General features: G+C 49.7%; 1 protein-coding gene across 1 annotated transcript in view; it reads right to left on the bottom strand.

The window, feature by feature from the left end:
* ABCC4 (ATP binding cassette subfamily C member 4) overlaps nucleotides 1–27,552 on the bottom strand; it is a 205,236-nt gene that overhangs the window by 29,667 nt on the left and 148,017 nt on the right. Inside the window, exons 21-26 of the mRNA XM_036011227.1 lie at nucleotides 16,630–16,780; nucleotides 15,673–15,792; nucleotides 14,353–14,463; nucleotides 13,280–13,380; nucleotides 12,029–12,223; nucleotides 2,068–2,220 (exon numbers count right to left, since the gene is read on the bottom strand). Coding sequence (XP_035867120.1) covers nucleotides 2,068–2,220; nucleotides 12,029–12,223; nucleotides 13,280–13,380; nucleotides 14,353–14,463; nucleotides 15,673–15,792; nucleotides 16,630–16,780 — 831 coding nt within the window. The remainder of the gene's footprint in view (nucleotides 1–2,067; nucleotides 2,221–12,028; nucleotides 12,224–13,279; nucleotides 13,381–14,352; nucleotides 14,464–15,672; nucleotides 15,793–16,629; nucleotides 16,781–27,552) is intronic.

The following is a 27,552-nucleotide window of genomic DNA, read 5'->3' as shown; positions in this document are numbered from 1 at the left end:
CTCACACAGCCCCCTTCTCCTCCAAGCCCCTGGCCACCACAGTCGTCCCCCCGTCCCTATGAATTGGACTACTGTACGTCTCCCAGGGAAGTGCATTCACTCATCGTAATGTCCTTGAGGCTCATCCGTGTTGCAGCACGTGTCCAAATTTCCCTCCTCCTCCCCACGGCGTGGATGGCCCGCATCTCGTCCGTCCATCCATCCATCCATCCATCCATCCGTGAGCATGTGGGGAGCTGCTGCCCTTTGGCTATCGTGAGGAAGGTATGGGTGCACAGCTGTCTCTTTGAGACCCTGCTTTCAGTCCTTTGGGGCTTATACGCAGAAGCGGAATTGCTGGATCATATGATAAGTCTATTTTTAATTGTTTGAGGAGCCCCCTTCCAGCTTTCCACAGTGGCTGGACCACTTTACAGTCCCGCCGGCCATGCACAAGGGTTCCAATTTGTCTACATAATTTCCAACACTTGTTATTTTCTGGGGTTTGTTTTTTATACTAGTCAACCTCATGGGTGGGTGAGCTGGCATCTGACTGTCCTTCTGAAAGAGGCACATTTTAGAGGCCGGTGGTGAGGGCAGTCGCTGTGCTCTGTCATGGGACACACGTCTCCACTCTCCTTCCCTTTGAACACCAGGTTCTACGTGCTTCCACATAAACGGGCACTTAAGACCTCGTCATGGCCACATGTGCCTCGCCTTCCCTCTGGGTGTCTTGTCTCAAGAGGGTGTGTGTTTCCACTTCCCTTGATGGCCAGCAGATTATAGAGCATAAAACGAAAAACCCTAAATTAAAAAAAAACGAGTACATCTGGAGCTGGGTGCATGTACGTGTCCAAGCAGAGGGCAGGCCGGAGGAGGGGAGGGCTCGGGCGGGGGGGCAGAGAGCCTCTGTCGCCCTTGGCTCTGTACCTGCAGGATGGTAATTGCTCCACAAATACTTTCTGAATTTCTTTTAACCCTCACTCAAGGATACTTTTATCAATTTTTAGAAAGAGAGAAAGAGGGAGAGAGAAACATTGATTGGCTGCCTTCCCTACGTGCGTGCCTTGACTAGGGATCAAACCCACAACCCAGATAAGTGCGCTGACCAGGGATCGAACCTGCGACCTTGTTTGGCGCACAGGACAATGCTCCGACCAACTGAACTGCCTGGCCAGGGCCGTATTTTCTGAATTCATGTCGAGTGCATGAACCACAGGAGTGACAGGGCTCTTCTTGTGCCTGCAACCCAATCTCCGGAACACTTCCTGAAAGCCACACTTTTATAAGCAGCGGAATAAAAGAAAATAGAACCACAGCCCTGGAAGAGACGGTCGCTTCAGCCCTCCATCATCATAGCACGCAGAGCAGTCCACACGCACTTACCTCTTCTGTCCCGGTAACAGCTCTGGGCGCTGGTGTTACTAGCTGCCTTGCGTTGGAGAGAACAAGTGAGGTGCAGAGAGATGGAATTCCTGGTCCCATGTCCTTCCTCACTATTCCGTACCGCCTCCCCGGTCTGTATCCCTCAGTCATGGCCAGAGCTCCAAAAGTCTCCCCAAAGCACCCATGCGCACCAAAATTCTCAAAGCCACCCAGCTTCGCCAAAAAGCCTTCGCGGAGACAACCTCCCGCAAAAAAGGCAGTTTCATTTCCAACAGCAAAATTCTATCGTTAAGTCACTTAAAAACCACGTTTTCCTACAGAAATCTCTCAAGTGCTACCCAAACCATTTACCATTTTGCTCTTGGAATTCTGGGGTTATCAGCGGATAAACCTGAGTAATTGGGGAAGTCTGAGTCCAGAAATCTATCTAGGTAAGTTATCTGCTTCTCTCCCTCTCTCTCTCTCTCTCTCTCTCTCTCACACACACACACACACACACCAACAACAAGTGAACAAACACACAAACAAAACCTGGCAGCTGATGAAAGTCTCTGTTGAGAATATACCTGCGGTCCAGAATCCGCTCTGCTGGGAGGAATGGCTCACTCCTTTAATTCGGCTTTAAAAAGCAGTAAAATTAAAAGCAATCAAACTCGGGTGCCCTTATACAAAGAACATGGAAGGAGGCTCCGACTTGCATACCTGAGGTATGATGGACATTTTCTTCCTTAAGTCGTGAAGTCCAATTTCGGTTGTCAAGATCTTGTCAATCCAAATTCTGCCTTCGGGTTCCGACAGTCTGAAGAGGGCCGAGATGAGGGAACTCTTTCCAGCTCCTGTTCTCCCCACAATGCCGATCTGTAAAGAGATCCGGGAGAGACTCAGAAAGAACAATACGCCCCAGACCTAGGAGAAGCCTTGGCTGTTGCAGAGGAATTAAGGACGTCCTTTACTCAGCGCAGTCCGAGTTTCTCGACTTCGACGCTGTTGCTATTTTTTTGGGCCAGATAACTGCTTGCTGGGTGTATGTGGGGGCTGTTTTGAGCACTGTTGGGTGTTTGCCAGTCTCCCCGTGTTCTACCTGCCAGATGCCAGCAGCACCCCCAAACTGTGACAACCAAAAGTGTCACACGCTGACAAATGTCCCTGGGGTGGGGGTTGGGGGGGAACGCCCCCGGGTTAAAACGGACTCTGCCTAAAAAAAAGTTAAAAACAAGGGAATCAATCTTCTGGCAGTGAGGAGCCAGCAGTCTCCTATGGTCAGTGAGAAGTCAGCTTTTGAATTAGCTTCACTCCTGTGTCTGGGAATTGCGAACCTTGAAATTTCTTGGGTAATTTTATTGCTATGTCCACAGGTCAAATCAGAAGCATTGTTACACATAAACAAGTACTCCTTTTCCCAGAGTTCGAGCTTTTAAGAGGAATTGTTGTTTGGTAAAGAAACTAAGTCATTCCTGGATGTTAAAAGTCTGGTTATGTTCTGTCTTGAAAGGATACACCTTAAAATTCTAAAACGCCGGTCTCAGTGTCTTAAAAGACAGCGAGTAGCCAAAATACACACAATGGAAACAACAACAACAACAAAGTAAACAACATTTGCTATTTACATGAGGCCTTTCATCTGAGCCGTTCAAAGGGCATTTCACAGACCAATTAACAGTTATAAATTTCTCCTTGGGAAAGAAATGTGTCAAGTATCAGTCTAGTTATTGAAACTAAAGCGGAGAGAAATTAAGTGCGCTAACAATAAGATCAAAGAGTCAATATAATGCACGTAAAATGCTGGTCGGGAGTGGAACGGTGCTGCAAAACCTGGCCTTTAGCTGTGCGTGTTTACATCTGTACGCAGACACTGACACATTTTTTTTTTTTTTTTTTTTACACCAGTGAGCTCGCCCAACCGAAAATCCCCTGGTGGGAGGTTCCCGAGAGATGAGATCTCTATTTAGGAATCTGGAATCAGTGAGGGGGCACAGGACCTGTCTTCACTCATCAGTGAATTAATTCAGTCCATTTCTAAAACCCGGCGCTTCCAACACAGAACTAGACCTTTCTGGGCACTGACGGCATGGTGGGAACTCGATGTATCTGCTGCTCATTTGAATACCTCCAAAGATGTAAAGCGTAATCTGCAAAATCAATAATAGCGTTTCAAAACAGAATTTATCTTCTTCTACATGCAAGGGAGGCAGCGAGCGGCCAGGGACACGCACGCCTGCCTGTTTTCTCTGCTCCCACGCACATTCCATTGTCCCGCCAGCCTTAACCAAACACGTGTTCGAAGATGAAATTATTAACGATTTCAAGATAGCATCAGCAGGGCTTTCAGCCCGGGACCTTTCCGAGAGCAGGGCACTTCTTGCATGCCTGGGAAAAGTCAGGCTGCCTGCAGTTCTTAAGTGGTGTCGCCAGGATTTGAACCCAAGACCCCGATCCCGGCATCTAGGCCCTGAACCACTATAACCAAACCCTCTCTCTTGACGAGACTGTATCTCTTGTTCTGGCTGTATTAATTTTGCTTTTTCGTCTTCACCACTGCTTCCATGTCAGAATTACTGGCTGATCCCATGACTAGCCCATTGGGGCCATCAGGCTGGGTGGCGTTCCTTTCGTCAGACCCCAGGAACTCCCTTCCTGTCTCCAGGGTGGCTTTTCCAGGTCACGTTCAAACCTCTCCCACAGATCTGAGGCTCCTCGCTCTCACCAAACCACAATTTTCCTATGTCGAACACAGCCTTTTCTTGATTAGGTATTTTGTCCAAAGGATATGTCAGAAGTTACTCAGCCGTTTACCTACTGCTGGAACGTTTTAAGTTCTTTCTGATTTTCCTCTAACATGACAACGCTGCGAGGGTTACTATGCATCCCTCACTCAGAGGACATGAACCCGGCTCCACTTTTACTGAATAGGACACCCAAGGTATGACATCCTCCCTTCCCAAACTTACGTGTGCGTCCTCACCCAAGTTCCCACTTCCTGTCCCCGGGTGACAGGGACACCTTTCTTCCTTAAGAAGGAAGTTCGTTAAGAGACTGCTCTCAGGAATAACACCTGCGTGGGGAGGCAAGTGACTTTTTTTTCTCAAAAAACAAGTTATAGAGGTTAAATGTAAGAAAAATGGCTTCAGCTGATTTTACTACCTTTGTAGCCATTTTTGTACCTTATAGTAAGTCCTCCTTTGTATTTCACGGGTGGGCCATTTTCTGCCGACAGGTAGGTTATAGTGCATTCGTGCATGGCTCAGGTACTTTTTTGGGTATTGAGTTGGCCAAAAAGTCCGTTTAGTTTCTTCCATAAAATAAAAGACACATTTTTCATTTTCACCAATAGTTTTACTGATTTGGATATTTTGAATATGTCAGCCATCTCCTGCATGGAATAATGCTGACTGTTCTTAGTTAATGTGTTGACTTGATCGCTATCAATTTCAACTGAGCTACCAGATTGTGGAGCATCGTCCAGTGAGAAGTTTCTAGAATGAAACTTCACAAACCACCTTTGACCCATCTGATCAGTCACAGCACCTCTCCACACATTGCAGAAATCTGTTTTTTTTTGGATTTCAGTTGCGTCTTTACCTTCCTTGAAACAATAAAGCACAATATGCCCAAAATATTGTGTATTCTCTTCCTTTTCCAATATTAAAATGGCTGCATAAAAATTCACCAATTTTGATAAGTTTTTTTTAATGCACACTGATATGATGGCCATCACAATACAATCTAACAAAATTGTTTTGAACAAAGTTAATAGACCATGAAGTGCTACTAGAACCACCTTACAGAAAAATAACAAACGAACCTTGGGGCCAACCCAATATTCCTGGTGTTCTCGTGCAGACATCAGTTCACAGACAAGAAGCCACGCCTCTGAGAATGTGCGCATGCTCCTGCGCTATCTGTCGGCATGACCGGAGCTGATCCACGTGCTCAAGCCGGAACACCTGTGGATTCGTGGTGACTGGCCCAGACACGGCAGGGAGCACTCCGTGCTGCTCGTGACCACAGGGTCCTGCGCGCTAAACTCAAGTAAGGATAGTGAGAAAAAAAAAAACAAACCTGCCTCTATTCCTCTCTGCTGTTCAGTCACCAAAACTAAGCCTAAGTCTGCCACAGGTCCCCAGTGGGTTTTGCCAAACGCCCACGGATAACGTCACCGACATCAGTAAGTCTGCTTTCATGAACACTAAAGAGACACCTGGGAGGCAGTCTATTTTAGCTGCTAGGCAACGGCTCCTTTGTGCTTTCCCAGTGCGGCCAACACTGGTCTCTGATGACCACACCTGCAAAGTGGACATTTGCCCCCGAGTCTCCCTTCATACGTCTAATTCAATGTGACCAACACCCTACGCCCCACTCACAACTACAGGCCCTTCTCCTGACTTCCCCACTTCAATCTCCTAGCTCCTTTTCCAGGCTCACGGGCTCAAAACTGTCTCCTTATTTCTAGCTTTTTCCCCCACCAGCATGACCCTGAAGATTCTACTTCTGCAATGTTTCATGACCCCAATCCCCTCACGATAACGCCCGGTCATCACCTGTGTGCAAGGCTGTATGACCGTTAAAAGAACAACACACAAAATAAAACCATCCCTTTTCTTAATCACATTCACAGCAAGTAAATTGGAAAGGAAATGAATACTAGCAGTGACTGCAGCACTCTGATAAAACCATTCTTAAGATGTTGATGTATTTTCTTTCTGGACCTGTGTGCATGTGTTCTTAAAGAGACTAGAGCTCACAGAGCTAAATAAAATGGGATTAATATGAATATATTATTATAACCTGCTTTTGTTTACTATTTCATAACACTTATTTTAATGGCTACATATTACAGTATACGATCATTCACCCATCAAATCCCCTATTTGTAGATACTTTATTATTGTAGGTAGCTCTGTGTTAAATATCCTTCAGTTAAATCTTGGCAAACGACCTTCCTTATTTCCTGCAGATACATTCTGAGATGTGGAAGTGCTGAAAGACAGGTGTGCACATTTCAAAGGAGGCGGTGAGGTACTGTCAAACTGCCCTCCAGAAATACGATACCGATTTCCGTTCCTGTCCGTTTCCCTGCACGTTCACAACCCTGCGTGTTATAATTTTGTTTCAATCACCATTAGCTTCATTCCAAAGAGTGGAATCACTCTCCCCACTGCATCCTGCTAGGAGGACACAACAGACGATAGCTCCCGCCTCTCACGTCTTCCCACTAGGGTCCACGTGCCCTCGCTTCCCAGGCGGAACCACCCGAGAGCACTTCTGGGCTTGTCTGTGCACCGGGAAGCCTGTTCTACAAAACTGTCCCAGCTGACCACTCCGTCCTTAATCGGCCTCCCCGGGAGTACTGGGTAGAGGCGGGGACTGAAAGGGAAGGTGGGCATTACACACCTGGCAGCCATCTCCCTGAAGGCGCTGCAGGTGCCTAGTCCTTCTTTCACTGAACCAGGGCGCCGGGTCTTTGCCAACGCTGGTCCCATCCCCTGGAATGGCTTCCGTGTGCATTTCCACCCACTGACATCCCGACCACACGGCACAGAGTCTATCTCAAAGGCCCAGCTTCTTGGGAACATTCTGCCCGTCCCCTACTGGACGTCGTCTCATCTTCGTCCAAACTTCAACAAAAGCAGTGGTCTCCTTCTGTCTTACATCGTAGCAGGTTTGTTTTTTTTTTTTTAATTCAAGTGTAGGGACTATTTTTTAAAAATAATTTTTAAATTTATTTTCAGAGATGGGGAAGAGAGGGAGGAAGAGAGGGAGAGAAACATCAACGTGTGAAGAGAAACATCAACTGGTTGCCTCTCACGCGCCCCCAGCTGGGGACCTGGCCTGCAGCCCAGACACATGCCCTGATTGGGACGCAAACCGGAGACCATTCTGGTTCACAGGCCGGCACTCAGTCCACTGAGCCACGCCAGGGCCACAGCGGCCGTTTTTGTACTACCTTGTTCCCGCTTCTGGATGGGGTGTGCTGACAGCAGGACCTGTGTTAGGCCCATCGCTGCGGGATAGGCATTACCCGTGGTGTCCTGCCCAAATGCGGCATCTCACTGAGGGCTGAGGGGTTTACCTCCAGCTGGAGGGACGTGTGGCAAATCTGCTACCATAGTGTCTAAGTATACAATAAGCTGAACAGAAAAGACTCGCGTGGCAGATGGATCCCGTCACCATAAGTACAGTTGCAAAGAGCCAACCCCTCCCTGTAGTGGGGCAGACAGCCGTCGAGGCAGTCAGAGGAAGAGGTTATGCCCAGTTCAGGCTGCGTAAGGACTGCACTGTCTGTCCAAGCGTTTACTCTGTGCCAGTCTCGCTGCGAGCAGGTGCTTGGTAGGCCTTATCTTGTCTAAGTGGCACAACAGCCCTAGGGTGAGGTCCTGTCACTGCCATTTTGCAAGAGAGAAGACGGGGGCTTAGTAGGATGGATTAGCCGGCCTGAGACAACAGGGCCCAGAAGTGGCAGGATGCAACCCCAGGGGCGTCTGCCTCTTGTCCACTTGCTCACGGCCCCCTGGTCACTTGGACGGCCTGGCACCTCGTGCCCCTGTTTAGCTAGAAGAGATAAAGTTGGGAGAGGTGCAGGTTAAAGGAAGTGGCCCGCCATAAGGGTCCTATTGCCAGACAGCAAAAGCATGAGGTGGGCGTGGGTGAGTGCAACATGGTGGGTGGGACAAACGAGCAGACCTCCCTGAGCAGAGAGGGTACCCCAGGTCGGGCGGGCTGGCTGGCTGGCAACAGGGAGAACAGGCACCCACGCCTGGGGCTGGGATCGAAAAACGCAGCCACTGGTGCGCAGGGCAGTGGGGAAGCAGCACCCCATGTTCCACATAGGGTGCTGCTTGAGGCAGGGAGGCTAATTATTGAAAGGGCCTCAGGTAGTACTGCTCCGCCCATCTATGCCTCGGGCCCAGGCGGCCCGGCCCATCGTGGAACACCTCCGGTCTCAGCAGGAGGCTGGTGTGGGGACAGCCCGACGGCAGGATGCAAAACTGCCTGAGCTGAAGACAGACTCCACTGGAAAGATGCAAATCAATGCATCAACTTAGAGTCACACAGAATGAGATTATAACGTAAACCCCTGATCTGCAGAATATACAAGTAAATACATCAGTGGGGTGGTAAGTGACACAGAACTTTCTAGAGCATCATGCTCCGTCAACAGGGGCTGGGGCAATCCACGAGCTCAACGTCAAACTGTCAGAGGGCATTTCGCAGAAATCACGGGCTATAACTTGAGCGGGGCGGGAAGGCCCTTCCAACAGGACTCTGAGCTGGAAGCACTGGGTGGTTCTGCGAGTCCGCATCTGTAAGAAGCCCCGGGGGACGGAGGGGCTGCCGGCTCTGGCGCCAAGTCTGAGCAGGGAGGAAGCAGAAGGCAGCATGGGAAGTGGGACCATCTGGGAGCGAGGGGACGGGTTTCCGAGAAAGTATTATGTAAAAAAGGAGCAAATGTGGGAAACTCATATTTTTGCACATTATAGCAAGGTCTAGTACACATCTGTAAAATGTATTATCCAAGTAATAGCTCCGAGCAAGAAAAAAATAATAATAAACCAAAATCAATCTACCTCTAGAGCTGGAAAATGCTTTGAAATGGCTCAGTACTCTCTAAAATGATCAAATCAACCACAAAATCGTCTAAATGAAAAAATGCAGCCAGTGTTTAGAATCTAACCAGGAAGGCCTAGGGTGCTATTTGCCTCATTTGGGTTCTTTATTTCCCTTGCTATTTCCCCTGTGAATCAGAATCCCACTCAGTGCTTATTAGATTGTCTTGTTTACTACGACTTCCAGGAATCTGGACAGCGGAGGAAGTAAGCGCGAGAGTCTAATGAAGCACCATTCTGCTGTGCTGACACATTCCCGTGTCCCCCGCGACAGCCTCCCGCCGTCAAATGCCTGGCACAAGGGGTGCCCTGGAGTAACGGGGCTGGCACAGGGGTGGGGGCGGTGAAACCCGGGGTCTTCGCGGGCAGAGTGAAATCTCGCCATGGCTACACCCGCTGGATACAATCTCTAAACACACAAATGGGGCTAAAGGCCATGCTGTGAGTTGACCCAAGACACCAATCACAGTCAAGTTCCTGGAGTTACTATGACTCAGTCTCCAAGTTCCATTTCCCCCCAAGCATTTGAGAGTCTCAGATAATAACCCTATGCCTTGGGGGTTGTTTTTCAGATTGAAGAATTCAAACCTGTTGAGTTTCTCAGATGATTCATGGTGTCGGGCTCCGAGGGAAACTTCAGACGTGCGCAAATTAGCAGAACGATGTCTGGCCCGTGAAGCCTGACGGGCACGTCGTCTGCCAGCGCGCGCACCTCCCTGACGCAGCTCGGGGCGACAGCGTCCCACCACCAGCTGCAGTTCCCATTTTCCCGACGCAGCACCCTCACCCTCTTCCCCACCTGCAATAAAACTGGAAATAATGAGGAGCCAGCTCGCACCACGTGACTTGCCAATGCTGCTCCCCGGGTATCATTAGGGCATTAAGTTGAATGCTGATTCTTTCATGTCACAAGGGTATCATTCATTAAATTATGGCTATAGTCCACTAAATGGGTCTGTGGTGGAGGGAGAGCTTAAAAGAGCAGTGCTTAAGGTGTTTAACACATCTAGGTAATGCGTTGTTTACAGGAGCTGTCTCGAGCGTCTGTTTTGGCTGCAGGTCGCCCCGCACCTGTGCATTACTCACCCTCCCCGCCAGTGGTCCCTGGGCACCCCCCGTGTGCCCCCGGAATGCCACTTCCTGGGGAACACAGAGAAGATAAGATGCTCCTTGACCTTTAGAAGCCTCAGCGTACTGTGAGCTCAGACCCCAAAGGACAAAGCATGGCATCAGTGCTATCTTTTATGTCTCAACTGTGGTAAAATACATAGAATGTAAGAAGGTTTACCGATGTATCCTTTCTTAAATAAAAGATTTCATTTATTTATTTTTAGGGAGGGGAAGGGAGGGAGAAAGAGAGGGAAAGAAACATCGATGTGTGGTTGCCTCTCACATCCCCCCTTCTGGGGACCTGGCCCGCAACCCAGGCACGTGCCCTGACTGGGAATCAAAACGGCGACCCTTTGTTTCACAGGCTGACACTCAATCCATTGAGCCACACTGGAGCCCAATGTAAGCATTTTTTAAAGGTACAATTCAGTAATGTTAGGTATACTTACATTGTTGTGCAAGCAGTCTCTAGAATTCTTTCTGCCTTGCAAAAAAAACAAAAACAACCAAAACAACAACAAAAAAACCCTCTGTACCTGTTAAACACTAGCTCCCCATCCCCTCTCGTCCCAGCTCCTGGCAACCACCAGTCTGCTTTCTGTCCCCACGAATCTGGCTCTTCTCCTAACCTCATACGAGCAGAATCACGCAGCATTTGTTCTTTTGTGCCTGACTTATTTCGTTTAGCATGATGTCCTCAAGGCTCATCCAGAGGCCAAAATTTCCTCCATTTTTAAGGCTGAATAATATTCCATTGTATGTTTTCTGCCATATTTTGTTTACCCATTTAATCCCTTAATAGACACTTGGGTTGCTTCCGACTTTTGGCTGCTGCGACACATCCTTCTATGATGAGCACGCGTGTACTATAAATGCTGTCTATCTCTTCAGAGAACATATGATGTGCTGTGGCACAGCTGAGGGTCTCACAGGGGCAGATGCATTAGAGCTGACTCTGAAAACGGGGGGGCTTTCCCCAGCCCCACGCTGGAAGGACAGGGTTGCTGAGGTCACGGAGCCGGGAGGGCTGCACGCTTCAGGAGGACCTACCTATACGCTACCCCAGCCCAGGGTGTGTGCGCTCATTACGAACTGAGGCCGAGGGGTAGGTGGGAGAGAGCTTTTTGCAGCCTCGTCTGTTCCACTTTAACCCCTTCTTTAAGGGCCTCAGCTGAGGGCCCCCAGGCCCACGTCACGTCACACACCTCCTGTCAGCAACCCCCCCCCCAATGAATCACCCCTGGCGCCCTTGGGTTTCCTTTCATCGACCCTGAGTGAGTCTCTGGGCCTTTCCTGCCTCCCGCTGGGGGCTCTGGTTCCGGAGTCCTGACGGGGTCATGGATTCCAGGCTCTTCTCTGGTGCCTGAGCGCTGACCATGTAGCGCCTGCTGGAGAGGACCTAGGGCCTTGCTGCGGTTCCAGCGGCACCGGGCCAGGGGCTGGCAGGGGGCCCATAAGGATCGCTCAGATGGGTGTCTTAAAAAGAAGCAGTCTGCTGGTGGGAGGGCGGGGGAGTGACAGCAAGGGACGCAGGGATGGGTTAGAGGAGGCCAGGTCTACGGAACGGGCCGAGGGACAGAGGAGGCCTGGAACCGAAGGCCACCCTGGGGAGGAAGGAGGAGAAGGATCTGAAAAATACAAAGAACTCAGAATCAACAGGAACTAGATATTGGGGGGCCAGGGCTGACTTCCAGGCCCTTCATTCATTACAAGACCTCAGGAATGAATGATCAGACGTTGGATCGAACATCCGGGGCCCCGGGCTCGGCAACCAGCACGAGGCAGTGCACACCACAAGGAAAGAAATGGTGGTGTGCACGTTCACGGTCCGTTTCCAGGAAAGATTTACCTGTCATCGCCACTCTAATTTGCATATGAGGAAGCCAAGAAGCAGGTGCACCGCTCTCAATCTTGGGCTGAAATTTCAAAGAGGCAGGACGGTCTGAACAAACCTTTTCTCTCGCTTTAATGAGGGCCGTCAGGTGCTTCAGGACCAGAGGCCCGTCCAAACTGTACGTGAAGTTGACGTTGTCAAAGACGATCACGCCCTCGTGGGGCCAGGCCGGCGGTGGGCGCTTCGGGGATTCCCAAGGCGCTTCCTTCTCCAGGTCTGTGTATTCCATCACTCTCTCCACCGAAATCATCTGAAAGACACGTGGCGTCACACAGGTGAGGGACGGAGGGTCTTGTTCACGGGTGTTCAGAGGCCGCAGAGGACCCGTTCTGTTCCCAGACCCAGTGGGCTAAGGAGCTCTCAGGTCTTAACATCCCTAAGGACAGAAGCGGGAGTCTGATGAAGGCTCGGATGACTTCCAAACCCGTCCATCGTCTTTTTTGACACTTCTACTTCCCTCCACATTATATTAAAACTGAAAGAACTAGAGGCATGAATGCTACAAGGTCATTCATCCGCTTTTCACACCTGAATAAAAAACAAAGAACAGGTCGTCAAAGAAGAGAATACTTCCAGCCGTCAATCCATGATTTATGCTACAGAAATGCCACCGGTTTTAGGTGAATTAAACTGGATGGTCATCAAACCTCATTTTAATAGTCACTCTCTGCCTGATTAGAAGAACAAAATGGAAATATTTTAGTTTTACTGTCTCCTCCTTTTTTAGGAGAAGTTGCAAATGTCACTTACATTTGCAGAGGAGATCACTTACATACTGACCACGTCCCCCTCAACAAGCGTGACGCCACACCTCTAACAATTCCGAGAGGGAGCTTGTCCCACCAGAGAAATGGGACACCAGCAAGTTCAACGGGACAAGAATAAATGCCAATATGGGGCAGGAGATACCTATTGATTAAACAAAAAAAGGAACCCTGAAATACTGAATTTTCCTTTTACCAGGCAAGAGGAATAACCCATTAAGAAACAAAAATAAACAGGCTTCTAAGAAACGAGCTTGCATCCTCTCCAGAATTTCAGGGCCTCTCTCCCACGGAGACAGTTATGACATCTGAAGACAGCTTGTGATGAATATAAAACCTGCTGACATAGCACACACAAGGCTGAGCAAAAGATGCATATATTTTATTTTACATTAACTTTAAACAGATGGAAGGAGGATCTAAAAAACTCGGTTAGCTACGATGTAAAAATAACAGTTCTAATATTTTACATAAGAAGTGCTTTTATGCCGTTGAATGACAAGGGGACTTGAAAAGGCTGAGGACATCACGATAAACGTTACCATATTCTCGACTTCGGCGCTTTGCCTGACGCACCACTGGAACATCCCCATCAGCGAGAGGGCGTAGGACAGCGCGAGGCCCACCTGCCCGGCATCCAAAGCTACACGAGGCAAAGGAAGGGGGCAGATACAGTCAGTCCCACTGTTAACCTGAAGTCTGGCTCCTTCTGTCACTTGACCCAGAAGGGCCCCTTGAAAATACTGAAACATGTTGCACATAATAACAGTAAGGGCTCTACTCTTATTATCTGTTGATTGAGCTCATGATACCAAAAAAAAAACCCCCCAAAACAAAACCCATGAAACACAAAACAACCCCACTATGAATGCACAAAGGCTATCCAATGAGTTTGTGCATCCCAACAGGACTGAGGTCCACGTGGCAGGGTGACATGGCGAGTAAGTCACGATTCAGACTTTCCTCACTAGGTTTCAGGGGCCATCATGTCATTTCACCTGCGAGGTCCAAGGCCACGGCAGTTGGAAACCTCTAAAACCAAAGCCATGGGCACGAAGAGCCAGTGCTTGCAAATCTAAACTATGGCCCTCGCTGTTCCATCCTTAAATACTGGGATCGCGTGGTCATGAGAAACGCAGACTCCAGGATGCAGCACTCAAGCCATGCATGCCGCCACCTGCGCTTCGGGCACTATGAGGCCACAAGGGTGACGTGCTTCCCACCACCCCGGGCACCAGGCACCGCCCACTCTGAGACCCGAGTAGTCCTAACGCTAAAACCCAAAGCCCTCAGCGGGATGAGATGCTGAACAGTAAATTCGGTCCTCGCTTCACAACTACCTGCCACTCACAGATGTTCAGAGGGGCAGCCCGCTGCACTTGCGTAGGTCTCATCCAGCTCAAATGGAAACATCAAAGAAACCCCCGAGACCCAAATGATCCTCCACAGGGGCCACACTGCAGGATCACACCCAACCTGACCCCCACTGAATGCTCCAATGCAAAATCACGAGGACCCGATAGTACACGACGTTGGACAAGGTGGCAAGAGCATTTAACACTTGTAAATCCTCACTGTGGCCACACCACAACGAGCTACTTCCATCTGTACTTACTTTTTGACAGAATCAGGGACCCAAAGGCAACAACAGTGACAAAGATGGCACAGATGGCGTCCAGACGCACGGCGAACCATCGGGACGTGGTCAGAAACAAGAACCAAGCCTCTGGAAGCGTGAACCACGGGGGGCACAAGGAAAAAAATACAAAGACCACGTTAACTTTGTCAAACGAGGGGAAACGTTCTGCTTCACTGAGCTGCGGAAGGTGTATACACAAAGGAGGACAGCAAAGTGGCGCACCCGCGGAAACTGAAGGTTCCAGAAAGCTAAGTGCGACGCACTGAGGAATCAGTACAGCGGCCGTGTGGGGAGCGTGCACGGAAAAAGTTCCACCCTCAGGCTGCAAGCAGAACTGCGGTCCCACTCTAGGACACGGAGAAAGGGCTCCGCGGTGCAGCTCTGGCCGGGCCGGGCCTCCACGCGAAGCTCAGCCTTGCACGTGGCTGCCTGTCCCCAGTTCTCTGACAGCGGGAGCGGCGCAGCTCCGGGTCTGTCTGCAGCACCGTCCTCACTCACAGTGGGGCCCCGAGCACACTGTCGACCCCTGAAAAGCTTGTCTCTAAATGACCATCTCACTAAACGGATCTGCACGTGGCTTTCGAAGGGCCAAATGATCCTCAAAATAGGACGAAGACTGGAAAGATGAGCCAGGGTTTTGAGGACTTTGAGGAAATGCTGAGATCTCTGCATCAAAGAACGCTGCGCTGATACAGATAATCAGAGATGTCAGTGGCAAATCTGATCATTAAGGAACTGATTTCCTCAGTCACTTGTGCCACCCCGCATGCTCTGCAGAAAGAGTTGGCAAACTATGGCCTGTGGGCCAAGAACGGCCTGCCACCTGTTTTCATAAATAAAGTTTTATTGGAACACTGCCATAGCCATTTGCTGATCTTTTATCTTTGCCTACGTTTGGGCTACAATGGCAAAGTTGAGTAGTTGCAACAGTGCCGATATGGCCCACAGAGCCTAAAATATTTACAATCTGGCTCTTCACATGCACACAAATCTGGCTTACTCCTACCCCAAAGGGACAGAGAGCCACAGGGCCTGGTGATGGAAGGACAATGCAAGTGGGTCAGGGGGAGGAAGGTGGTGGTGCGACTGGGGAGGTGGGGCGCGCAGAGGGGAGGCAGGCAGGAGTCATGCCCGGGGCCGGCCAGGGGAGGTGAGGAGCAGCAGAGACGGGGAGCAGGGCTGGCCTGAGCGGGAGGCAGAGGGGAGGGCTAGCCCACGAGGCCACCTGAGAGGAAGGTCGAGCCCCAGGAAGCAGCATGTCCCCTGCTTTGAAACCGTTTCCAGAGACGGACGGACCTGAATGCAAATCCTGGTGGGCATCGAACAGCTCCTGGAAGCGCTCCTCGGTTTTGCAGGCGCGGATGGTCCAGAGCCCCTGGAGAGAGGACGACAAGTGCGAGAACACCGGGCTCCGCGCTGGGGGGGCAAAGAAAGGCCGAGGGCAGGGCAAGTCAGCGAGGCCGCCGTCAGGGAAACCAGCTGCCCCGGGGCCGCACCTCCCAGCAAACGGCCCCGCCAGAGCGTCCCCGCGGGCTGCCGGGGGAGAAGGGCTCTGCCCCTTCTGGAGAGGACCCTCCGTGTCAACCCCCATCCTCCCCCCCACCCTGGCCACACCATGCCTCCCTTTACCAGCCTGAAAATATGAGCTGCTCTCTGAGCCTATCTTCAGCCAGACCGTAACCACAGCTCACTTGGGATAACCAAATTCTCCCTTTGCCGGCACGTTCATCGAGGACCTCCTCCAACTTCCCTTCAAGGGCTTCCCTTCAAAGGCTTCCCTTCATAGTCTTCGCTGGCATCCCCCCTCCAGGTGGGAATGACTGTTCACCCATTGTTGAGTCAGTTGTGTCTTTTAACCGTAACTCTCTGTTCGAATACCCACCACGCCGAATTATCATTAGCCCTCTACGTGTCTGTCACCACCTCAGATTGGGAACCCAAGGGCTGGGATGAAGGCAGTCAACACACCCCCGAAGCTGGTGTGGCGGCCGGCACAGGCCAGATGCGTGGTAAGTAAGACGGACGGACCATCTGCTGTGTCCTGCATGCTGGTGTGACTCTACCGGTGCCTGCTGGTGCACACTATCCTACTTGCCTTAAAGGCCGCGCTGACTAACGGTGGTTTTAACATTCAGGTACTGAACGTTCGCTCGGTGAGGCGCATTGGAATGCCGTCTGCAGAACTGCCTGCAGTGTGGCGCGGACGGAAGCGAGCCCGCTTTGCCGCCCCAGCCCGCAAGCCTTGGTACTCACTTGTCGATTCCAGGCGTTTGATGTCTCTCGACGTTTGTAAGAAATAGCCCCGAAGAAAGAAGAAGAGGATGCCGAGGACCACCAGGGGTATCGCGACCCAAGGAATCACCGCCACCGCCACGCTCACCACAGCAATCATTTGCAGAAACGTCTGAAACAGTGGAAACAGAGACAGAGGCCTCCTGTGACACTGTGGTTTACAATCAGGAAATACTTGGTCTCCGTCCCCATTTCTGGCACAGAGCTCCCCAAGCCCTCGGCATTTCGGGAGCCCTGAGCATTATCCAGGTGTCTTTTGCTATGTTAATGAGGTGACACTTGCAGTCCCTCCCCTGGTATCCAGGGAGGACAGATGGGCTTGAGGTGAAATCGACTGCCAATGGCAACAACTTCCTCCCTCGTGACCATGTAATGAACCACCGGTAAAACCCCCCAAAATACAGTTCCTTCCCCGGCTTTTTTTCTCTCAGAGGACTTCCAAGCTGGGAAACCAGAATGCCTTGCCACTGTGACGAGCCCCGAGTTCCACAAGGACAGCATCTCCTTGAGCTTCACTGAGGACCTGGCCCCACGCATCTCTTCATCTGGCTGTTGATTCACATCCTTAATATGCTTTTTAATAAATCAGTCATCTCGTGAGTCAACAGGTCTTCTAAAGTTTTATGAGCTGTTCTAGCAAATTAATCAAACCCAAGGAGGGGGTCATGGGAACCTGTGATTGACAGTCAGTCAGAAGCACAGGTGACAACACTTGAGTCTGAAGTGAAGGGTGGTCTCGGGGAACTGAGCCCTTGACCTGTGGAATCAGGTGCTCCCACTGGGCAGACAGTGTCAGAACTGAGCTGAACTCTCAGACATCCGGCGGGCATCCAAGAATTGTTGGTGGGTGTTGGAAATGGGTCCGGCGACCCTTTTCGTTTCCTTATCAGGAATTGTTTTCAAAAATAGAGTTAATGAGTTGTTTCCTTAGGGTTCAGTCCCGCCTTGCAAAGACTTGTTGCAAAAGCAGGAAATGCTTTTCCATCCAATGAAATAACAAAATCACAGGGGTGGTCCTGGTGATAGTCACTGAATGCCCAACAGGCCCATAAGAACTTTCTAGGAATTAGCTCTTTTGATACACTCGGCAGCCCCCTGTGGTGGGCATTACCATTTTCCTTATTGAACAGCAGAGAACATTTGAGACTGTGAGGGGGTAAGACTTGAACCCCAAACTATCGTGAGCCAGTAGCTATTACCAGAGAAATCGGCAAGCAGACCTCCCCGATGAAGAATCAGCAGGCTCAGCTATAAACACAGAGACAGAGAAGTGGTTCACCGCAAACTGAGTACTCAGAAAAGGAGGCAAAAATTGAAATGTTTACCTTTGGAAGTGGGGGAGGGTTTGCTTTCTTGGCTTTCTACCTACAGTTAATATCGACTGCGCATTAAATATTTCACAGGTATTAACTCATTTAATTCTCACAACGGCCCTACTGAGCAGGAATATTACCTCATTTTACAGAGGGAGACACTGAGACACAGGCCTGGGAGCAGAGCTTGGTCCCGCCGGCAAAGCCTGTGCCAGAGAGCCCGCGTTGTCAGCCACATGACACATGCAGGCTTGCCCCCGGTGAATGGCCAGTTTTTTATTGTCCAGGGGAAAAACCTTTGACTCAGTGGAGCCTCCTAATCTGCCTTTAATTTTCCCTGTACAAAACCCTGCCTGCTATGGAACAGGGGCCAGTGGTGGGGACAAGCAGATGGACCCAACACGGGCCAAGGGCTCTGAGGGTTATAGTTGGCGACAGATGCAAATCCATGGCCACCTACCCAAGGCACAGGGTGCTTCAGAAGCACGGGGAGGAATACTGAACCCGGGGTAGAAGGTTCTAGGAAGAAACTTGTGACTAAATTTCACCGGCGGGTTTAACAAACAGAAAGAATAGCATCAATAATTGCAGGTGGTAATTGCAGTGGATGGAACTTTTGACCAAGGAGGAGCCAGGCAGCAAAAGGCAACACAGGTTCTCTGGTGGCGTCTTGGTACCGGCAACTGCGACTTCCAGCTGCCAGCCCACGGCCCGGCCCAGTGCGCCACCCAGGGCAGCAGGGCCAAGGCGCCGTCTCCAAGGGAAGGGCCGGATGAGTGATCCTGACTCAGACTTCGCTTATCCTGTCACAGCTCTTCTGAATCTGTTTTCTCAAGGATCCTCAGGCCCATCTGGCGAATGAGCGAAGAAAGAACCGCGGTTCCCACTTACAGATAGGGGACTGTGAAGCTGGGAGTTCAAGCGCTGGCCCCACGTTCCCCCTGGAAGTTACCAGGCCTTGTGGAGAGAGCCAGGAGCGCACTGTGCTTGGGGCAGCCCTGCCCTTCGCTGTCTGGGAGGAGTACGGGGAAGGAGGAAGCATCCAGGAAGGAAACTCTGTGGCCAGGGGCCCTTGGGAATCAATGTGCATTATCTCCATGCAGAACCCTGTGCTCTTCCTGCTTCTCCCTGTCTGCACTGTGGTTACAAGACCCAGAGGCAAGAGGAATGGATTTCTGAAGGCACGGATTCCAATGATAAGTAGAGGAAAATGGGGCTGTCCGGGTTCTTTCCTGTTATACAAACAGCTCAACAACTTCTTCTGGTTCGTGGGTTAACTCACACGCCTCACCCTGCTACACACATTAGGAAGCCAGGCTTCTTCTTGCACGCTCATGGGGAGGGGTCCTTCCGGCTAAACCCATGTCTGGTCTTAGGGGAAATCACTAAGGTCGCCATCATTATTCGTCGGGGGGCAAAAAGTAACTGTGGCTTTCTCTGGTTGTTGTATGTAAGGCCTATTTTGTTTGATCACACGCTTCTGAGATAAGACGGACAATAAACCTCACACATGCTACAATTTCTGACCTCTCCATTATTTTCCCATCCAACTCGAGGCCTTCCAAAGACTGACAATCTCAAGAAACTTAAAGAAACTCAAGACTGTTTGTGATGTTACTTTTCTTATTCCATGTCCTTTTTCTTCTTAGGAGAAAACCCTGCTTCTTCTTAATGAAGACATACCTGCTTTGCTATTGCTGAGCATTCAGGCAAAGGTAAGAAAAAAGGTGGTGGCTCTCTGAACCAATAAAACCAAACCAGATGCCCGCTTGCCAGATGATTCAGCATTTTCTAAAGGGAAGATCAATTTGACATTTTCTGTTTTGTGCATCGTGCCCTGGTGCTGACATCCAGGGAACTGGGAAAGCTAGATGTTGTGCACCAATAGTAAGCGAATCCCAGCCACTTCTACTGCGTCCACCCCAGGTCGGCCTCCTAGCTAAGCAGGCATCGGGATCTGATGTCAGGGTGACTACGGTGGAGGACCCGTCACCGCCCATGGGAGGGCTGTCTGGCAGGCACCTCTGACTCTCAGAACCCTTGCTGTCCTCTGAGCAGCTGTCTGTGACAAACCACCCTGGCATCTGACCGAATATTGATTATTTACATGGAAAAGGGCTTATGAAACACGTTAGTGGTTTTGCTTAAAACTCCGCCCAAACAAAAATAGTTGAAAAATAAGACACTGTTTTATTGCTGGTGCCTAATGGCAAATTTCCTGATAATACTGAAGAGACCCCACGATTCTCTCAGATCAAACTGACAACCAACGAAATGCTGGTTACCCCACCCTCCCGAACTCTATGAGCGGATAACATTTCAGGAGGCTTGCCGTGTCTCTCTCTTCCTAGCATTTCACACGCATTATGTAGGCTCATCCTCACCCCCAATCTTAGTCTTAGTAGGAGGGCCTATCTCCATTTACAAGGCAGGAAACTGACACTCGGGGAGGTTTAGTAACTTGCCCAAAGTCAGATAATTCAGTCACATTTTTGACCCCAAGCTTGTTCTTTAAATCCCTGCATAATATTGTATCCCATACACATCCATGATTCATATTTGAAAAAAAAAATTAAGATAGAAATTTGTTCCTAGTTTATATTATTTTCCCTTTCTTCTGCATTTTCTAGTTTTGTTGGGTTACTTGCGGTTGTACCTGGTCTCTCCCACGTGGTAACCAGTCCTAGACTCCCAGCTCATCAGGAAATAAACAACAGCCTGCTCAGTTCCTGCCGCAGAGCTGGCCATTAGAAGATCCTTAAAATGCTTGCTAATAGAGCACACAAACAGGTGTTGATTTAAGAAGTACTGTTTAAGTTTTTTAAAAAAGTTTCATAAGAGAGATGAGTTCTAGGCCCACAAAGCAAAATGACTTAAAGGTGATGGAAAAAAAACAACAAAGATCCAAATTTAATTTTAATAAATACATAAACCCAAGGGCTCAAAGTGAGTCTGAGTATTTTACAAGCTCAATATCCGTATTTGGCTGGCGGACAAAACACTGAAACTTCCCTAGGAAGTCTCTGCCTCTAGAATAAGCACTGCGTTCTAATACTACAGATTTTAACATCGCGCAATGTTAAATACAAGTACAAGTTCACAAGCACAACTTTAAATACAAGGACCTGTTTGCCTGTTCGGCATTTAACTGCCAAACTGCTTACAGTCAGGCCTGCAAGAACTCCTAGGTATCTACCCACGATTTGCTTTAAACTTAATTCCATGGGTTTCTGTTCCTGCGAGTCTTTGTGAAGCTTGTGCCAAAGAACATGTTTTCCATAAACAGCAGTGAAAATGTATTCTTCTCATTCTATGCAAATAAATATGTCATCCATACTTTTGGCTCACTCCAGTATTATTTGAACTCTTCCTCGCTTGCATACTTCTGTTAGGCACAAAGTAAAATATGTATTTAATCACAAGGCCACTTAATCAGTAGACAGCGCTTTTATTATTTGTTTCCAGTATTAAAACATGAAATCAGGATCATTAAGATTGCTAACACCTCAAAGGGATTTCAAAGTCTTTAAATCTGCTGTCAGTCAAGACTCGAAAGAATTCTGTTCCAAGTTGTGATACATCCAAATCATCCAGATTGCCTTAAACTATTATTGATTCCGGGGAAGATAGGACTTAAGTGCAATAAACAAAGCAAGATTCACTTCTTGGCAAGAAAACGTGTCAAGATTTTCCTCTGATTTATAGAGGGAGAAAAAAAAATGATGCCTAGCTTTTTGATCAGTAAGCTGTTTACTGATGTGGGTGTAGGAGAGATTCTTCTATCTATTTATTCTGGAACCATATAAGATAAAAAATAACCTTTCAATAAAATGATTATCACATAGATTGTGCCGCTGGCTAGTACGAGAGGCAGTGAAATTTTGTACAGGCTGTACAAAATCCTAAAGGTACTGAGATATAGAATATAATTCCTATCAAATAATACTCATTACCCTTCAATTACAGGAAAAACAGAAGCCAATGGAAGACTCTTCAATGTTGCCTCCTAGACCCTGATGCCAACCTGGGGTTCGATGAAACCCACCCGTGTAGATGGGCAGTTCGCAGGCCTTAGGGCAGGGCTGTCACACTCATTGTCACTGGGGGCCACACCAGCCTCCCGGTTGCCTTCAAGGGGCCGGATGTAACTTTAGGGCTGTATAAATGTGCTTACTCCTTAACTAGGGGCCAGGAACTTGGGGCTGCTGCCGGGTAGAAACAAGGTGCCGGGCTGGATAAAACAATGTGGAAGGCCGGATTGTGTTTGCCACCTGTGCCTTAGGGAGTTCAGTTAATTCTATTAACTCACAACTAGATGAAACTTGGGTGTGTTTTATCTCTATGAGGAGATCTGTACAAACGCCAGGATTAAGCTTTCTAAACTTGCCCTTTCCCTTGGGATACACACTCATCATTCCTCTCACCCCTTGCTGGGCCCGGGATCTTTTCACACCCACACCAGCTCTGGGACTTGCGTGTCCTTCAGTGAGCACGTGGTCCCGAGTCCTCGCTGACCCACGGAAGAGCGGAATGGTGGAGTGTGGCTTGCAATATCCCAGCCAAGACGGTAGATACATAACGTTAGAGCAATGCACTGCACGCCTTCCCTCCTCTGTGATCTGCCCCTCTGGTGGATTGGTAGCTCCCTTTCCACCTTATTCAGTGTTAGAGCTTATGATGAAATTCCAGGCTGGAGTCCACCCGCACGCTACTTTTAAGGGCACCTCTTAAAACAGGGGCACCTAAAGGTGGAACTCAAAGCCTGGAGACGTGTACCCCGTGAAAACACTAACCAAAAGCAAGTCTCGGGGTGGTGCCTGTCTACCTATACCACCATACACACAGAAGCTTTACGTTAGGAAGCATTCGTAGAAATGAAGAAAAACATTTCATAAAAACAAAGGGCCAATTTATGTAGAAGGTATTTTAAAAAATCTACATCTATAGAAGCCTAGTAACACAGTGACAAAATCTATGGAGCAAAACCAGACAGAACCCAGGAGAAATAGACCAGAGAGAGCTGAATGCATTTTTCTTCATAACTGACGAAACTAACAGGTAAGTAGCACTAGATACATAAAAGATTTGAAGAGAGGATTAACAACTTGACCTAATTAGAACATGTACAACACTGCAGGCAATGACAACGCATTCTTTTCAGCTGCATGCGCTCTGCCACGAAAGCAAGTATGAAACTGCAAAGGACAGATGGTGCAGAATATACTTTGACCTCAGTGGGTTTGACAAGACAGCAATAACAAAAAAGGCAACTAGAAAGTCACTAAATGTTTAGAAGTTCAGCAATACACTTCACTTCTAAATAACACCTGGTACAGAGAAATTATAATACACTTCAAAAGTGTTTTCACAGCAAAGAAAATGAGTTTTACTAATATTAAAATGTGAGGGCTGCAACTAAAGCTGTGTTTAGAGGCAAATTTATAGCTCTAAAATCTTGTTTCTGTTTTTAAAGAAAGGCTACTGGTAATACACAAGAATTCTTTGTATCCTCCTTAATTTTGCTGTTCACCTAAAACTGCTCTTTTAAAAAGTCTTATTAAAAGGCTTTAAAAGTCAAGGGTCTACCTTAAGATAGAAAAAGAACGGTATATTGAGCTAAAGTATACAGCAGAATGGAAACCAGATAAAAGCAGACATCAATAAAACAGAAGACTGAGTTCCAAGGTAAGAAATCAACAAACACAAAGCTTGCTTTTCTGAAAACATCAATGAATAATCTCCTACTGAGATTTACTGAGAAAAGAGGAAAAAAGTACCATTACCCTTAACTAAAAAAGAAGAAAACAAGAGACACCACATGCCTTAAAAAGAGCATATAATAAATATTGTGCTGAATGAGTTAAAATGTTTTAGTGCGAAGTCAGATTTCTTGAATGACTATAAAGCATGGCAAAAGAAAAGTAGAAAATAGGGATCGTTCCCCATCCATGTAAGAATCCAAACCCATCATTTAAAAATTTCTCACCGAAAAAGGCTTCAGAGGCCAAGACAGCTTCACAAGCAGATTGTACATAAAAAAGTTCTTAACAAATTCTTCCAGAGAAACTGACCCCAGCATTTTCACGCTATAAAAACCAAAGACACCGAAAGGAAGTAACATCACAGACCCGCCTTAGGGACACTCAAGAACGTGACAACAAACTGCATCGAGCAATAAAAAAGGAGAGCACTTCACAATTGAACTTGGAGAGGCAAGTCCAAAATCAACTGGGCGGGCTACGACAAGGGTCTGCAGGCTGCAGCTCTTGGGTAGGAGCTGACACTGATATTTGCAACTGTTTCTTTTTCTTCCGGGAAGCCTTAGCTCTTAAGGCCCTTTCGACAGACTGAATCAGGCCCACCCCGATCGTTAACTGGTCAGGGACCTGAATCGCATCTACAGAATAGCCACGCAGTGACACCCAGATTACTCTGTGATCCACTAACTGGGGAATGCTGCCTGGCCACGCTGACACTTAAAACCGACCCATCGACAAGGAGGAAACACCCCTCAAGTCTTTTCAGAAAGCCAGCATAGCTATGATGACAAAGGCTGACTACTTCAAGGATGACCAACATCCCTCATGAAAAAGAAATACAAAACTTCTTGACAAAATAACTAAGTTGAACAGAGCGACATGTAAGAACAGATTCTGTGTCATGCATGACCCAGGGGATGCTTTCCAGGAACCAAAGGTTAATTTAGCCTGTTCATACGAATCAGTGTAATTTGTCCCCATTTCTTAACTTCTGCATCCCCACCCTCCTACCAGTACCAATGTGAACACCCTTCACTAGGTAGGACTCCTGTTCGGCTAGTACCTCAAGGGGGCTGTTCTAGTTTCGTTGTCACTTTCCTGTATCACTGTGGGAGGTGAGCACGGCATTTACCCACTCTGCCATCTTGGCCGAAAATGCTTCCTTGCAATTATTTGTGGATGGGGGGGAAGCCACCCATTGCCCTTTAGTTTTGTTTAGGAATTTGCTGATTGCACCCCATGGTGTCGTTTCCGTGTTCCTCTGTCCCTTGTATTCCCTATAACCTGGTAGCTATGGGATGCTTTTAAAAGCGCACGTGCCCAGACCCCACCCTAAAAATGTATTGCCTGGGACCGGTGTGGGGGCCAGAAATCTCTGCCTCTCCTGAGGTCCCAGGTGAGTCTCAGTCCGTTTGCCTGGCGTGTGGGTCTCGCCAACCCATTGGACTCTGCCAGTGGCCACAAGTCAGCCTCCGCCACAGCGAGTGTCAGAGGCAGACACGAGTTTCTAATCTCCAGGGGCGGGCGGTCGGGGGAGGGCATGCCCCTGCAGGGAGAGGCATTCGCTGTCTTCTGTGGGTTCCCTGGCACTCACAGTGGGGACTTCGGGGGACCCCCAGGGTGTGCGCCCTCCTCCTCTAACCCAGGGCAGGGAAACAACTTATGGGATCAGGGCCTCCCCCAGCATTGAGGGTATGTGTTGGGTGGGGGGACAACGGTCTCATTGCTGTGGCTGCTGAGGACAAGTGTGCTGCCCACAGGGTGGGTGACTTCCGCTCTGAGCTGCCGAGGCAGCTGGGCCTGGGACGCGGGCTCGTCCTCATCTGCCACCCCTCCCCCACGCCCCAGGACCAACTGCCTCCCAACTGCCGAGACATTCCGAAGCCAACAGCCAGCACCTTGGTGCCACTGCACGCAGCGGTCAGAGCAGTCTCTCCACCGTCCTGGTCAGGTCACTCCGCTCCCCGGCTCCGCACTCACCCATGACTTCTCATCCCTCTGGAGAAAAGAGCCACACTCCTCACCACGGGTGACAAGGCCACGAGAGTCTGGCTCATCAGCGACCACTCCCAGAGCCTCTTCATTCTTTTCTCTTTCCTCCCCTCCACCCTGGCCTTCTGCGGGGCCCAGAACGGGACTCCTTCCTGCCTGGGGGTCTTCACATTTGTCGCCTGTCCTCCAGGAGGGCTCTTCCTGCAGCTCCTCACCTGGCCGGCCCATCCATCGCTCACATCCCCACTGAAAACACCCCTCCCCGGAGAAGCCTGCCCTGGCCGCCTGGGGTCACCTGGCGGCCCAGCATCAAGCCAGCCTCCTATCCTGTGTTACTCTCTTCTTTACAGCAACTGTCATTATTTGAATCGTTGATATCGCTGATTTGATATCATTGACTATTTTGTCTCATTCTTCTGCTTGTGGATATTCTGAGGGGAGGAGCTTCAGTCTCCTCAGGCACCAAAATATCTCAAGTGACAAGCTCGGGGGCTCAACAGATACTCGAGAAAAGTCGATGGAGGGGTGGAGTCAGGGAAGAAAACGGCGTTTTCTCCGTTCTGCCTCTGCACACACATGCACGCACGCGCACACACGCACGCACACACCTCACAGGGAAGGAAGTACTCACTGGTTTCAGCCTGAGTCCTGCCCCAATCTGCACAGGTGTCATTGCAGAAGCCACACAGAAGCTGTGCCCAAAGGTCCTTTGGGGAGGCAGAGGGTCTCCTAGGACTAGGTACCTGACACGGGAATGTACTTCCTAGGCGGGTCTGGGGCCTCGCACTGGACAACTGGGTTTCAAGTCCAACACTGGCTTTTGCAGAAAATGACTGATAGCTGGGGACCCCAGTGAGGACAGACAGGTTGGGAATCAGAAAGCAGGTGAACCGTGGGGGCTGCGGGTTGCTCCGACACTTTGTGGGAAGCAGGACTCCCCGAGGAGCTTGAGAGCCCGGGCGGGGGGCTCCCTGCGTTGGCGTACCTGCTTCTTTTCATTTTGAGAAGCCCAGGCCCTCCCAGTGTGTGTGGGTGCCGCAGGCAGGGACTCGGGGTAGGAGCCCCTCTGACAGCCTGGGGGGCCCCTGCCGAGGCCACTCCGCCCCTCTCTCTGCTCCTACCTGCCCCCCAGAGAGCGGGCTCCTCTTTCTCCTGCCCAACAAGCGGCTCTAGAGGACCAAGCGGAGGAACACTGGGTTTTCCGCCCGGCCAGCTTCAGCGCCGGGAGCTTCGGGGTGGCCCTTCATTTCAAACCTCAGTTTCTGAGGCTCCCTGCCCGAGGCTGCTTCGTCTGTGGCGGGGTGGGGGCGGGGGGCTCCTGGCTGGGGAAGACCAAGACACAATGGCTCGGGCTGCAGCTGCCAGTGGTGGGCAGCAGAGCCCACGTTAGGAAGAAGCACCCGCTGTCCTACGGGCAGTCCCGAGTCCGCCTGAGCGTTACTCAGAGAGCTTCTGTGGGGTCAGCCTCTGGCCATCGTGCCTGCGGCGCCAACGCCTGGGGCCGGGCCAGCCAAGGTCTTTGTCCGATTCCTTCACGGGGCAGCGTCTCCTGAGTGCTCGTCTGGGGACTGGCTTTTCTGCTTCCTCCTTTGCTAGGGCAAGCTTCTGCGTGCCCCGCCTCCTGCCATCCATCACGCTCCCTTCGCTGAGCGCTGGGGGTGCGGTGGCCGAGGTCTCTGTCAGACTCTTTCACAGCGCTTTGTCTCCTGAGTGCTTGTCTGAGGACTGGCTTGTGTGCCCGCTGCCACTTCTGCTGGGGTGGCCAAAGGACATCCCCATAGGTCTGGTCGTCACCCACAGGGGCAGACTGTCTCCCCATG

Source organism: Phyllostomus discolor, chromosome 11, assembly GCF_004126475.2.
Source record: "Phyllostomus discolor isolate MPI-MPIP mPhyDis1 chromosome 11, mPhyDis1.pri.v3, whole genome shotgun sequence".
NCBI classification, from domain to species: Eukaryota; Metazoa; Chordata; class Mammalia; order Chiroptera; family Phyllostomidae; genus Phyllostomus; species Phyllostomus discolor.
This window is presented reverse-complemented; position numbering and strand designations above follow the sequence as displayed.